Here is a 14,142-nt window from a genome sequence, read left to right on the forward strand (position 1 = left end):
CCGAAACAGGCGTTTTTAAGACGTTCGTCGGTACTGGTTCGATTTAATAAAAATGTAAGGAAGTAAATGGTTTTCAAAATAAGATCAAACTCGATAACAATTTATTTCATTTATTTAATTCAGAAATAATGTAGAATATATGCACTTACAATAGATACAAGAACATGTTAGTACGAGGTCGAACATACAGAATATACAAACTATGCAGGATATACACTTAAAATAAACATGGATGTGCACTTAAATCAGATGAAGTATGTAGAACATGTAGGTAGTATATATAAATTATATATAGCTTAATTTTATACTAATATTGTACTTGTTTTCAGGCCTAACACGTTACGGAATATGGTGATTCCACAAAAAAAAGAAGTCGAAGATATAGAAAATTTTCTGATATCGCACCTAATAGGTACCACTGGTTACGGGACGTACTGTATATGGATTTGTAAATGCAAATATTGAAAATTCCTCTTCGGATTTATATGTACTACTTATATTATTATATTATTTAGTAACAATTACCAATCCTGTATAATATTAAAGAATAAATACTTTTGGAAATAAGAAGAATTAATTATTTAATAAACTGCCGAATCTGCTTGCTGGTTATGTAAGAGTAGGGGTAAACCTACAGCAATAATGGTACATTTGTGTTGGTGCGTAGGGTCGTCCATGTGACGTCACGCGTAGGGAATTGTTTGGTAATTCTGGCCCTCAGATGGCGCTGTTGGCTGTGTCAAGCAGACGGCAGAATCTGCTTTGGATCTGCTGCCGATCTGACATCAGGCTCTGCACCTTAGAACGCAGCCATATGCAGACACAGACGACTACGGATTTGACGTCAGATTCTGCTCCCCAGATTTGGCTATTTAATTTTAAATAAAGACTGTAGTGTTACTCGCTTTGTTAAAATATCTTCGGCAGTGACGTTTTCCTATCGCAAGCTCTTTTTAGCTAGGCTTGTATGGATAGCTCTGTACCTTTTTATTCTCTGTCATTTCTCTGTGTTCTGCTGCACCTTAAAGAAAAATTTCAAGGAAACAACACATTGAATTTTACAGTAATCAATATTACGAACAGTAAAATAAGGGTTACAGTAATCAATAGTAGGAACAGTAAAATAAGGGTGATAGTTACATATTAAAACTGTTGCTACGTTTAATTTATGGAAATCTTTCCTTTTTCTGCCGAGGCCAACTAAATAGCAATGCAACATCCATTGGTTATCAACGACGTTAGCGCCTGTTTCACAAAATTATAATGACTGGAACCATAAAAATTTGTCAATTCGTTAACCTAAAATTTAAAAATTATTCAAACCCTAACCTAGAACTAATACATACCATTGATCGCAAATACTGAAACAAATATACAAAAACTGTACAAAATTGTTATGAATGCTGTATAAAAACTGTATGAAAGAAATATAAAAAATGTATGAAAAAAATATAAAAACTGTATAAAACCGGTTTGCATACATTCGGTCAGAAACATTTAAACAAATGCGTCTGTGTTTTTGGTTTTCCACTGTTTCTTTGGGCAAATGTTTATAAACATGTATATGTACCAGTATGTACTTATGTATATATGTATGTAGATCTAATTAGGCTTTACCTGTTCGATCTATCCATATTTCATGAATGGTTTGGGTTAGACAGCGGTTACAATCCCTGCTTTCCTTGAACTAATGTAAGTATCCTAATCAGCAGTGATGCCATAACCGTGGGTATTCGCCCACGGGCGCTACCCCCATTCTACGACCAAGCGTACCCCCTCCTAGCGCCTGTACCGCACCACACAAGCATAGCCGTCCCTCTATCCGTGTGTTGTACACGCTGCCTGGCCGTCGCTTTCCGCCTCCAATTTACTTCACCGAGATCCTAGAGCTTGGGTCGCAAACAGAAAATCCGAGGTTCAAATCCCGGTGCGAAGAGTCTACCTTTTTCATTAATTATTCTCTAATTTCTCTTTCTATATTCTCAGTAGAACAAAAACTTGAAAACTGTTAGTTTACAAAGCATTTTCGCAAATGGCTAATGTACGATTTTGCTCTTCCGCCTTTTTTTATACATAAACAGAAATAAATCTTATTTATGTATAATATTAAATCTCTGTTTATGTATAAAAAAGACAGAAGACCAACATCGTCATTAGCCAGCTGCGAAAATGCTTTCTAAATTAATAGTTTTCAAGTTTTTATTCTACTGAGAATATAGAAGGAGAAATTAGAGAATAATTAATGAAAAAAGTAGAATCTTCGGATCGGCCAGGCAGCGCGTACGGCACACGGATAGAGGGACGGGTATGCTTGTGTGTGCGGTACAGGCGCTAGGAGGGGGTACGCTTGGTCGTAGAATGGGGGTACGCTTAGTCATAGAGTGGGGTAGGGCCCGTGGGCGAAAACCCACGGTTCTGGCATCACTGATCCTAATGTATCGACATTTCTCAGGTGGCGCACAGCCTCTTTTGAACGCCTGTTTGGGACGTAACCAAGGCATGTTCTGGACGTCTTCAGGGGAGGTAAAGGTCCCGGTCTAAAAATCGATTTTTTTTTTATTTCGTTTTTCGAATGTTCAACCTTTTAGGAATACGTGTTTAAAAAGATTTGATGAAATTCTTAAATTTCCGGAAGTTATAGGTATTTGAGTAGCGGCAAATGCATGGGTAAAACTATATAGAGTTGGTTAAAATGTAATCTAATTACAAATCACAAATTACGATTAAACTGTAATTGTGTAATTAATTATACATTATTTTCTGTAATTGTTGATTAAGGTAGTTGACCATTTGGTTTTGTCAACTATTTAAATGAACGATTACTGAAAATAATGTGTAATCAATTACACAATTACAGTTTAATTGTACTTTGTAATTTGTAATTAGATTACATTTTGCCCAACTCTGGGTAAAACCCAGCCACTTGGCGCCCACATAAAACTTTAAACCCGTTTTTCTCGAAACAGTGTTTTGAAAACGGTGGGGCCTGTATCTCCAAAAGTTATTATCCGATTCGACTGAAACTTTTTTTATTTTGAAGAATATACTTCTGGCTAGGGTGATACCAGCAAACAATACAAAAAATTGAAAAATTATAATTTTCTAAGGCGTTGAAGGGATGAAAACTATAGGGAAAAAGTGATTTCAAATTTCAAGAGTTGTTTTCTAAAAAAATGTAATTTTTGTAATTTTTTCTGACCCTCCCCCCCAGCTAGAAGTATATTCTTCAAAATAAGAAAAGTTTCAGTCGAATCGGATAATAACTTTTGGAGATACAGGTCCCATCGATTTGGATCAATTTCTTGACGCCTTGACTTAAACGACTCCCCCGTGCCGTCTACAATGATTAATTATAAAACAAAAAATATATTTCTATAATATAAGACATCTTTAATACAATGCAACAAGTCCCATTAAATTATATAGAGTAGTTTTCCTTTAATTAATTCCTAAATATCACCTATTTTTTGGGCTCTAGACCGGCAGGTCCCCTTAAGGAAGTCTTAAAGACGTCTTAAAGGCGTCCAGAAAACGTCCAGAAGACGTCTTAAAGACGTCCATTTTCAGAAGTCGTTTCGAAATTTATGAAAAATCTCTTGGAATATGGAAGAGAAATCTGTGAAAAAGGCATTATCGGAAAATACAGGTTTTTAAATATAAATGACGACTCGAAAACAGGAATATATAATTTATGATATTCATTTTATTACAAAAACGGAAAATTCCTACGGTCGTGGGCGCGGGCGATTTGGGCGTAAGTGGAATTCGCCCTATGAATATGTATATGTACAAAGTTGTCTCTTAAAATAAATGTTGCATTGCTTTATTTTGTAATATTATAATAATCAACTCACGATACCTCCAGTTTTTAATTTTTAATATTTGTATTTATTTATTTTATTGGTTATGGTATATATGTAATAGAATGGATTATGCTACGCACAAACATTTATGAAGATACAAATCCACTTTCCATACAATAGTATGAAAATAAGATTGAACAATGTATTTACAATGACTAAATTAATGCTACACATACAAAACACATTTTGATAGGGTAAATTAAATAAATGAGAATATTTGTATGTATTAATATAAAAATACTAATATAGATATTATCATCTACAATCGCGGTTTATGTATACACAAAGCTCGAACCAAAATGATAAAAATTTCAAAATAGAAAATATTGTAACACAGTTACGACATTTGGAAATTCTCAAACGTATGCAAAGTTTTATAAACAACCAAAGGCCTCCGTTAGCTACAAATCCTCTGTTTTAATGGAAGATCACTTTCAGAGTCGCTTGATTCAATAATAATAATAGGATCGTCGTCAGAAGAAGAGTAATATTCTTTTTGCTTCATTACCACTTTCTGCACTTTTTTAGCCTGAAAAATAATAGTTTTTGCATTACTTTAATACGGTTCTGAAGTAAAAGAAAAGTAACAGTTGGTAAATTAAATTAATATACCTTTGGGCAATTTTTAGCAAGCCTTTTAGATGTATTGGTTTTTGGAACATACTTATCAGCTACTCCCTCAACGCGTCTAATATCAAAATCTTGGTCTACTTTAGTTATAGTTTGCAATCTTTGTTCCTCCGATGTTACATATAAATCATCTGGTTGATGATAGCTGTTATGCACTTCGTATGCCTTTTTGCTACAAAACAGTGCAGCGCAAACAGTACATTTTATCAAATCCTCTGGAAGAGCTTCTCTTTCTTCCTGTTAATTATACAAATACAAGAAAGTATGAAACTATAGTGTAATCATTATAATAATATTTTCTTCTGTAGTATGCATTTATGTTCCTTTACTTGAGTATGAGCTCGTTCCAAGTGTTGTTGTAAATTGAATTTTATAATATATTCAGCCCCGCACAAATGACAATAATAAACACTGAGAGCATCGTTCATAGAATTCACTTTGATTTTATTGCTAGGCGGTGGTGTTGCTATTGGTTGGAACAGATGTACCATCCTATAAATTAAGATATTATATATAATTTCAGAATATTCCGTGAAAATTTAGTGCTAAAAAAAGCTGTTATTATACCTCTTGTGTATAGAACGATAATGATAATCTAAAGCTTTCTCATTATAAAATAACACATCACACTCTTCACACTTTTTATGTTGTTCCTTCCTCTCGCTTTCAGATGAGTCGTGCGATGCTTGGTGATTATCCCTGTGCGTCTAATAATGTAATAAACAGTTTAGAAAATCAAGAAGAATAGAACGATAATCTGTAATGGGGGAAACGTACTTTTAGAGGAAATTGCATCCCACAATAATGACAATAAAATTTTGTTGGTGAATTAGGATGGACTTTAAACCTATGCCTTATCGTTGCGGTAATCGAATCAAACGCCTGTCCACACATATCGCACTGCGTCTCAGCATTTCTGTTGGTTTTCACAGGTCTGCCACGGGTATCTATTTCTTTGTTGGCATGCTTTCTACAGAAAGTGTTGGCTTTTTATATACGATTAAATTGTGTACGATTAAAACATTTCTTTATTGTCAAAATTTAGAAGTTCAGATGAAACGTTAACACGGGAACGCTTAGTTTTATCTCTGAAATTGCACATCCAGATGTAAGACATCCTAAAAATTTATATTTTCTCATATTTTTCTCCCTTTTCTTTTATACAATTTAACACGTTTAATTTTTATCCATGGATAAACATTTTGTTTTTATTAATTTAATACAATGGCGATAGATATCAGCAACATTAATAATTAAAATAGTATATGAAGAAATTTCGATTCAGTATTATGTAAACCTTAGTAGATAACTAATGTTGGAGCAACTAATGTTGCTGTGCAATTTTTCTTTACTTTTACCAAATTTATTGATAATTATTTTTTAATAAACTCAATTAAATAAGACGATACAACACTGACAATCTATTTTTCGTATCATGTACCAATTTCTGAGAAAATGATTTCTATATAAATGTAACATTGCAACTTAGTTGTCAGTTTGCAAAATATATATTTTGTGATCTTTTATATGTTGAAACTATACAATATTGACAATAGTAGTAAAGATTTATTAATTTTCTCTTCGATATACATATGTACCTCATTCTCATTTTTTAAGCTTTTCTACAAAAATAAACCTAGTGTTTCAGTTTCTTGTAGTCACATCTTTCATAATCTTCTCTGCTAGACTTTAATGTCTAAATTATTTAGGTAAAATATAATACATTTTAAATCGATGACATTCTACCTTATCTTGCTGAAACTAATTTATGAAAGCTTTAAATTAATTATAAATAAGATTTACTTATAAAATAATCTTTATTGGTGTTAACAAAACATTTAATGATGAATCCTTATAAAACATGCTCTGCTGCTTATGTTAAATCCTGAAAAGTGATCTGAACTTACATAAGTAATCATTACAACAATAAAAATTAATACATCTCCTAACTAAATGGCAAAATTTAAGAAACATAAATATCAATAATTACAGTTTATACGGTTCAATATTTTTAGTAAATATCTCAACAAAAAGATTGTTATATATCATATTATACAACACTTTCTAGTTCACAGTAATGACAAATTACCTTACTTATCTTACATATCAGATTATGCAATAAGATACATCCAGAGGAGTAATACATTTTTTAGTTGAAAATGTATGCAGGGCCGTTCCTGGCGGAGGTGCAGAAGGTGCCCCCACACATTGGCGGCCGCAGGCCGTTTATTATATGTTGAGTTGTGACTAATAACAATAATAACCAAAACTCTTTTGCACGATAACTGTTTAAAATTATATATATCATTAAATTATATATATAATTTTAAACAGTTATCGTGCAAAAGAGTTTCGGTTATTATTGTTATATATATAGTTATAAAAGTAAACACTGCATATCAAATTCTTAGTTAAAAAATATTAAATTAATAAGGGCGGCGATATCGTTTTGGATCCTGGGCGGCCAGAACACAGGAACGGCCCTGAATGTATGTCTTAGAGTTTAATAGGTACCAGCCACTCTCCTCTTGACTTGATCTTACAAATCTAGACTTCTTCATTATTGCATCCCCTTTAGATCACTTATATAGATGCTTCCATAGAAAATACAGTTCTCCTTCAGATACTATGGAGTCTCGGTTTTAGTTTTTTAAATCACATACGAATGCTACTGTAACGTACTGTACATATGTGAATAGATTTTTTTTCCATTAAATAATTTAGGCAAATCAAGTTTTCATTATTGTACACTAGATATAGTTGTTACAATATGATATAAAACAATTTCTTAACTCCTTACATATGTACTAAAGATATAGAACATATAATTGAAGATTAATAGTGTCCTAATAATTTCTGAGATAGACTGTATATCAATGAATGATGATGATGAAGTTTAATGTAACCCAGGGTTGAGCATTATTAAACTAACAAATTATGCAAATAAAATTTGTATATTATTCATTTTTAAATTGTTTGCGGTACATTTTTATATGTATTTTGTAACGCTATTAATAATACATTCAGTATAAAAATTTAAACTTAAAACTGAGGATCTATTTGTCCCAATAACTAAAACAGAATTCATGATAATGTTGTATATAAATAATTAATGTTTCTGGACAATGGCATAATTAAACATTCATTATACTCATAACTCAATTAATGAGCAGAATTGGAAATTGAAGGTCAGACAAACTTGAAATTGTACCATTTAGGCTGAATAAGTTACTACATTAAGTAATATATTCTACTATATCAGCCTAAAAAGATTCAGTTTTGAGAATACAATTACAATAGTAATTATAATTTGTAATGGTAATATGTAATTTAAATAATGATGGGAATTATGAACATTGTAACTATAAATTACTGTATTATTTTATCATTAACTGCGATTATTTTAACTATAATCTCCCAGTTAAAACGAAATATGAAAACTGAATCAAATGTTTCATAAGTACTTTCAATAGTTCATTGTATGCACATAATAGCACTTAAAAAAAAAACTTAAATTTAGAATAAACAAACGAAAGGTTCGTTTAGATTCATATTAGGGTGTCATTGCAGTAATAATTTTAGAGCAAAGTTATTTACAGAAAACCAAGACAATCGGGAAAACGAATGCAACAATCAAAACTCTATCGGTAATGCAGCTGAATGTTATGATTACGATATGATCTACTTCAAAACATTTTTGTTCGTTTAGACTTTTGCGCTTCAGATTGTATGTTAGTAAAGGATGAAAATAGGGATTTTTACAAAAGAAAATTATATTTTATAAAATCGTTTCCTTGGTTATAAGATCAAAAGGAATAGTTTTTATTAGTACCTAAAATGTGCTTGTAAGGCTTCCTTGGTTTCTAATTTCGACTCACACAGAACACACTTGTGCTGCCTTTTAGCACTCATTTAGGCGCGAATTCTTATTTCAGAAAAGACATCACAAATTTACTAGACGTCTATGCGCCAGGTAGTACAAGGCACAAATCCCTCACACTATCTGTTTCAATTGTGATAAACTTCTTTAATCAATCACAATCCGCAACGATATAATAATGAATAGTTCTTTCAGAACTTTGCTGTTTTTCGACGTCTGTGTCATTCGTTCACCGGTGAACTTTCAAAATTTCATAGAACTCACGTCCGTGTAGAAAAATCAGTTTTCGGCCATTTTATTGCGTTGCACGTCGCGTCACCTATCATCTGTTACTACAAAAAGAACGAAACATCTTTACCGAGTATTCGTATCGCCGTTAATTTAGCATTTAAAATTAAAATGTATACAATCATTAATATATTAATGTGAGTATAAATTACGCAATGGAATCATTGAAAACTGAGATTTCAACCAGGATTTACAACCGAGTTCTATAAAATATGTATTTTTTCTATTCATCTTTTAGAATACACATAAAGTTAGCATAAATAACAAAATATAATTCATATAATGTTCATCTCTTGGACAGAGATTCATTTGTATTGTTACGACCTCCGCTGGTGTGAATCTGTTTTATATGAAGTTAGCCATAGGACATAGGGATATCAAGATTTGAGGTGAGAGCGTAATTCAAAATCATTTGTAACGGAAGGACTTATTGTAGGCATGCGGGTTCGAAGCGGGCAGCACATCTGGAAGGGTTTAAGCGAGGTTGAAATGGAGGACGAGGAAGAGTTTCTTGCCAGGACTCATAAACACACAGATATCACCAGGGCCGGCTTTAAAGGGGCGGGGGGGGGGGGGGGGGGCAGGCGGGGCGATCGCCCGGAGCGTTAAATCTGTAGGGGCGCCGCTGTATGCGTTTATTCATTTATATCTGTTCTGCTAATTGATTTTCGTGCCCTTGGAGGGGCGCCATGATAATCTTGCGCGGGATGCCAAGTATACTAAAGACGCTCCTGGATATCACAAAGACGTCTTAAAGACGTCCAGTCCAGGCGTTCAAGATGTCTTAAAGACCAGTCCAGACGTCTTAAAGTCGTCCACGAACGTCCAGAAGACGCCTTAAAGAGATCCTAAAAACGTCCATTTTCACAAACCAGTACGTCTTTGAGATGTCCAGAAAACGCCTTGGTTACGTCCGAAACAGGCGTTTTTAAGACGTTCGTCGGTTATAGTTCGATTTAATAAAATTTAAGGAAGTAAATGGTTTTCAAAATAAGATCAAACTCGATAAAAATTTATTTCATTTATTTAATTCAGAAATAATGTAGAATATGAGCATTTACACAGCCGACTCTAGTACTAGCCGTCCTGAAGGCATAATGGCAACACCGCGGGAGTCCAGCTTCAATATACCTAACCCAACCTACCGTATGAGCCTCCCAGCTTCTCACTACACACCGGCCTCCCGGCTACAGTCTCCCTCTACCGGCCTTTCGGTTTCCCGTCTATCTGAGCAATAATGCAGATGTTTTATTTATTTATACTAACCCTACAGATCCTTATTTCTGCGTGTAACACATTTATTTAATACAATCTGTAGCATTTTTGGACATTTTGTTTTACATGTATTTTTTTTTACAAATTTCACATATTCATTAATAATGCCACGGCGTTGGTGTATTCCAAATTGCAAGGGAAATTATGATACTACTTCAAAAGATAATAATTACAATTCTATATATATGTTTATTCCCCAAAGATGTGAATTCCAAAAAATAAATGGTTGCTATTCCTCGAATAAATTGGACACCAACAAAATATTCTGCCGGTTGTAGATGATTCCATTAAAATTTACATATCCGGTTATGGGTCCCATTCTGTTGCTAAAAAGTTAAATTGCAATATATATATATAGATTATTAATTATGGAGGATAAAGGTAAAAGTGTAGGCAATGAATATTTTGATCAGTTACAAAGAGGGAGCCTTTCTGTTCTCACTGAAGAAGTAATAACCTCATTTTTCATATGTATGCAATAATGGAACCCATAAATGATGGTAATTTGGAATCTCAACTTTTGCAATCTAAAAATCATACAAATATTTTATGTAAGTTAACATATATTAGTATTCAATCACATATATATTATTTAGCATTTTCAGATACACGCATTTGTGGCCAAGCTTACCACAGTATTTTGTTTAAATTATTATCAATTTTTTCAAATATTTCATTAAACGATTATGCGTAAATAATAGTCAGTTGGAAATGCGTGCAGACATCACTTCTAAAAATTGTAAATTAAAAACTGTCAATAGGAATTAGATTTTCAGTAATTTTATTTTAATTTGACTTTTCTTAGAACATCAATTTGATATATTAGGGTGGTGATGAATTTTTCCACAATTATAATACTGGCCCCTAACACGATTTTATAATTAACTGCATAATTGTTCCTTTCGATAGCTACTGTAGTTTGCAAAAATGTTGACAGCCGGATGCTGAGCGGGGCAAGGGGGCTACTTCGCTCGCGCCGCCCCACTCTCTGCCGCGGAACTCCTCAATTCCCCACTCGTATGTTCTTAGCGGCACACACTGCATCCTTCGCTCCCTTCATCACGCGGCGTTGCTGACCGATTCGTGACGTGACACGTCGGCCAATAGCGACAATACGTGTGCCTTACCTCTACCACTGTATTAGAGAACCCTGGGCCTATGAGGATACACTCGATCGGACCACCAAGTTTCTGCTCGTCAACATTTTTGCAAGCCACAGTAATTATGCTAACCTCTTTTCCACGGGCACTGAACATCTTTGGCTTCGTAACAATAATTTTGTCTATTTCAGGTCTCTATTAACTTATACATACCTTTATCAATTTTTAAATCCTTAAATTTGGTTCAAAGATGGCTTTATCTTGTTTCACACTTATATTTTCTCAAAATCTCTGTAAATATTTCAAATATAATGCATCACAACACCAAACTATCCCGAGAATTCACAAAATATATGGGCTAGGTAAGTACCGCAGAGGGCGCCGCCTCGCGGTCACTTTTTTTTTGAAAAGTGGGATGATTAATCGAATGTATGACATGGTTGAATATAGTACGGAAAGGAAAGAGGGTGAAATTAGCGGAAGTTTTAAATGTTTGAAATTAGTTAAAGGATAAACTCCGTACGAAATTCACTGAACGGCCACGCAACAAGGCGATGGCAATAACTTTATAAAATATTCCTAATAAAATCTTTCAATTTTAGGTATAACGTTCACTAAGAACTCTTCATTTCTGTGTAGGGTAGACCGGGGGCGGTAGTAACACTTTGACTTAGTTTTACGCTTACGCAAAAACTATTACAGTTACAAGAACAGTTTTTATTACGAAAATGTTACTTATCTGACATTATTTGAGCCACAACAGTTTCGCTGTATCTTAAGTAATATTCCGGTTATTAATAAAAAATGAGAAGCGGAGAAAGTGTTACAATTGTCTCTGACCCCGGGTCGGTTGTACCACTGAATGGAGTCGATAGTCACAAATTTAACTTTACAAAATTAAAATATTTATTGATTTTAATTATAATAATAAATGAAATAAGTAAAATTTATAACCAATTATGCGGCATCGCAATTGTGGCAGAAATAGAAAACGTTTTGGCTGGTGCATTCTTCATGTGATCAATCCTTACATTCAGTACATTACATCCATTCTTTATTTAGTTTGCTTGTGCTGTGCTATAGGATTACATGCAAACGAGACAATATTATTAATCTTCTTTGTCACTATTCGGTTCTGTCCCGGTACAACCGACCACGTCTGTCGATGTTACAATCGCCCCTGACCAGGTTTTTGAAATTATATTTAAAATTTTTATTAACGAGACACTTAAAAGTGATAAGTAACGATCAGTATTACTTTAAAAATGGCCAGATTAAATATTAAAAATAGAGAAAACACGTACTTGCAAAGGGAGTATTTATATTACAATTTTAAATCAGTACGGAAAAGTTACTTTAGGGTATCGGAAAGTTATTTTCTTCACTATGCATATCTATTGTGTATCTATACTGCTAGGATATGGATGTGTATATTCGAAATGTCATTCTTCATCATATATCCACAATCGCCCCCCTGTTACTGACGCCCCTGGCCTACCCTATCAGTATGTACACATAGTCCTGACTGAAATAATAGGGTTTATTATAGCTAGTACATAATTACACAATTGCACAGAAATTGGAAAACACCATGTAATGTTTACAGTGTACTTATTTATAATAGTTTTGAATTTTAATCAGTACGTAATTACCTCAACTTTAACTTTATATATATTTACATTATACCCGTAACCACATACAACTCGTTAAACAACAAATTACAAAACGCATATTTCTCATTTGAATCTTAAACAGTTGCCGCCCATATACTCCCAATATTTAAAAAAAATCCGAGAGACGGCGCGAGCGCTCCGTGCCGAAGATACTTACCTAGCCCATACTACGTTTATAAATATTAGAATACTACTGTATTACTTCTACTTACTATAGTTATGATATTTATGTATTGCTTATACATAATTAATAAAAAAATATGGTATATTAGTATAATTTTATATCACAAAATAACGTTAATTATAATGCTGAGTACAAAACTCTACTATTGAAAATAGGACTTCCGATCCTCACATGAGCAGTGTTGCCACGTTGTATAGCACGGCTAGTATTAGAGTCGGCTGTGACACTTGCAATAGAGACAAGAACATGTTAGTACGAGGTCGAATATACAGAATATACAAACTATGCAGGATATACACTTAAAATAAACATGGATGTGCACTTAAAATAAATAAAATATGTAGAACATGTAGGTAGGATACATAAATTATACAAAGTATAATTGTTTATTCATCGAGTGCAGCGATCTCAATTTATCTGCAATCGTATCTAAAGTGTGCTGCTGTCTGAAAATAAAAAGAGGTGTGAAATTAACTAATACCCTATACAAACAATTAAATAAAGACATGTATAAAGACTGCCTGTAGTGTTACACGCTTTGTTAAAATATCTTCGGCTGTGACGTTTTCCTATCGCAAGCTCTTTTTAGCCAGACTTGTATGCATAACTCCCCAGATAGCACAAAGACGTTTTAAAAAGGTTTTAAAAAAGTCCAGGTCGGACGTTCAGGATGTTTTGAAAACATCCAGAAAAGGTCCAGAAAAGGCCCTAAAAACATCCATTTTCACAAACCAGAACGTTTTCAAAACGTTTTCTGGACGTTTTTAAAACGTTTTCAGGACGGTTTGTAGAACGTTTTTAAAACGTTTTCAGGACGGTTTGTAGAACATTTTTAAAACGCTTTCAGGATGGTTTGTAGGACGTTTTTAAAACGTTTTCACTACGTTTTCTGGACGTTTTTAAAATGTTTTTAGGACGTTCGACGGTGCTGGTACGATTTAATAAAAATTTAAGCAAGTAAATGGTTTTCAAAATCAGATCAAACTCGATAACAATTTATTTCATTTATTTAATTCAGAAATAATGAAGAATATATGCACTTACAATAGATACAAGAACATGTTAGTACGAGGTCGAATATACAGACAATATATTGAATTTTACAGTAATCAATATTGGGAACAGTAAGATGAGGGTGAAAGTTACATATTAAAACCGTTGCTACGTTTAATTTATGGAAATCTTCTTTCTCTTTTCTGCCGAGGCCAACTAAATAGCAATACAACGTCCATTGGGCATAAACGACGTT

The 14,142-nt window shown here is 33.3% G+C and overlaps 2 protein-coding genes and 1 long non-coding RNA gene across 5 annotated transcripts in view; all 3 read right to left on the bottom strand.

Annotated features, from left to right (window-relative positions):
• LOC143370016 (uncharacterized) overlaps positions 1-14,142 on the bottom strand; it is a 46,415-nt gene that overhangs the window by 2,492 nt on the left and 29,781 nt on the right. The gene's annotated exons all lie outside the window — the stretch shown is intronic.
• Positions 3,931-8,689, bottom strand: LOC143369862 (uncharacterized). Of its 2 annotated transcripts, none has more exons than XM_076814274.1 (6): positions 8,326-8,689; positions 5,271-5,463; positions 5,061-5,200; positions 4,823-4,985; positions 4,476-4,730; positions 3,931-4,392 (listed from the first exon to the last, which is right to left on the bottom strand). In XM_076814274.1, the coding sequence occupies exons 1-6, from the start codon at positions 8,403-8,405 to the stop codon at positions 4,261-4,263; spliced, it is 963 nt and encodes a 320-aa protein (XP_076670389.1). In that variant the 5' UTR covers positions 8,406-8,689; the 3' UTR covers positions 3,931-4,260. The 2 variants fall into 2 exon arrangements, with proteins under 2 accessions (XP_076670389.1, XP_076670390.1); XM_076814275.1 differs by lacking the exon at positions 8,326-8,689 and adding an exon at positions 6,092-6,662.
• LOC143370507 (uncharacterized) overlaps positions 9,668-14,142 on the bottom strand; it is a 106,897-nt gene continuing 102,422 nt past the window's right edge. For both annotated transcript variants that reach the window (XR_013085643.1, XR_013085644.1), the window contains exons 2-4: positions 12,922-13,375; positions 11,250-11,327; positions 9,668-10,463 (exon numbers count right to left, since the gene is read on the bottom strand). This is a non-coding gene — a long non-coding RNA (uncharacterized LOC143370507). The remainder of the gene's footprint in view (positions 10,464-11,249; positions 11,328-12,921; positions 13,376-14,142) is intronic.

Source organism: Andrena cerasifolii, chromosome 6, assembly GCF_050908995.1.
Source record: "Andrena cerasifolii isolate SP2316 chromosome 6, iyAndCera1_principal, whole genome shotgun sequence".
Taxonomy (NCBI): Eukaryota; Metazoa; Arthropoda; class Insecta; order Hymenoptera; family Andrenidae; genus Andrena; species Andrena cerasifolii.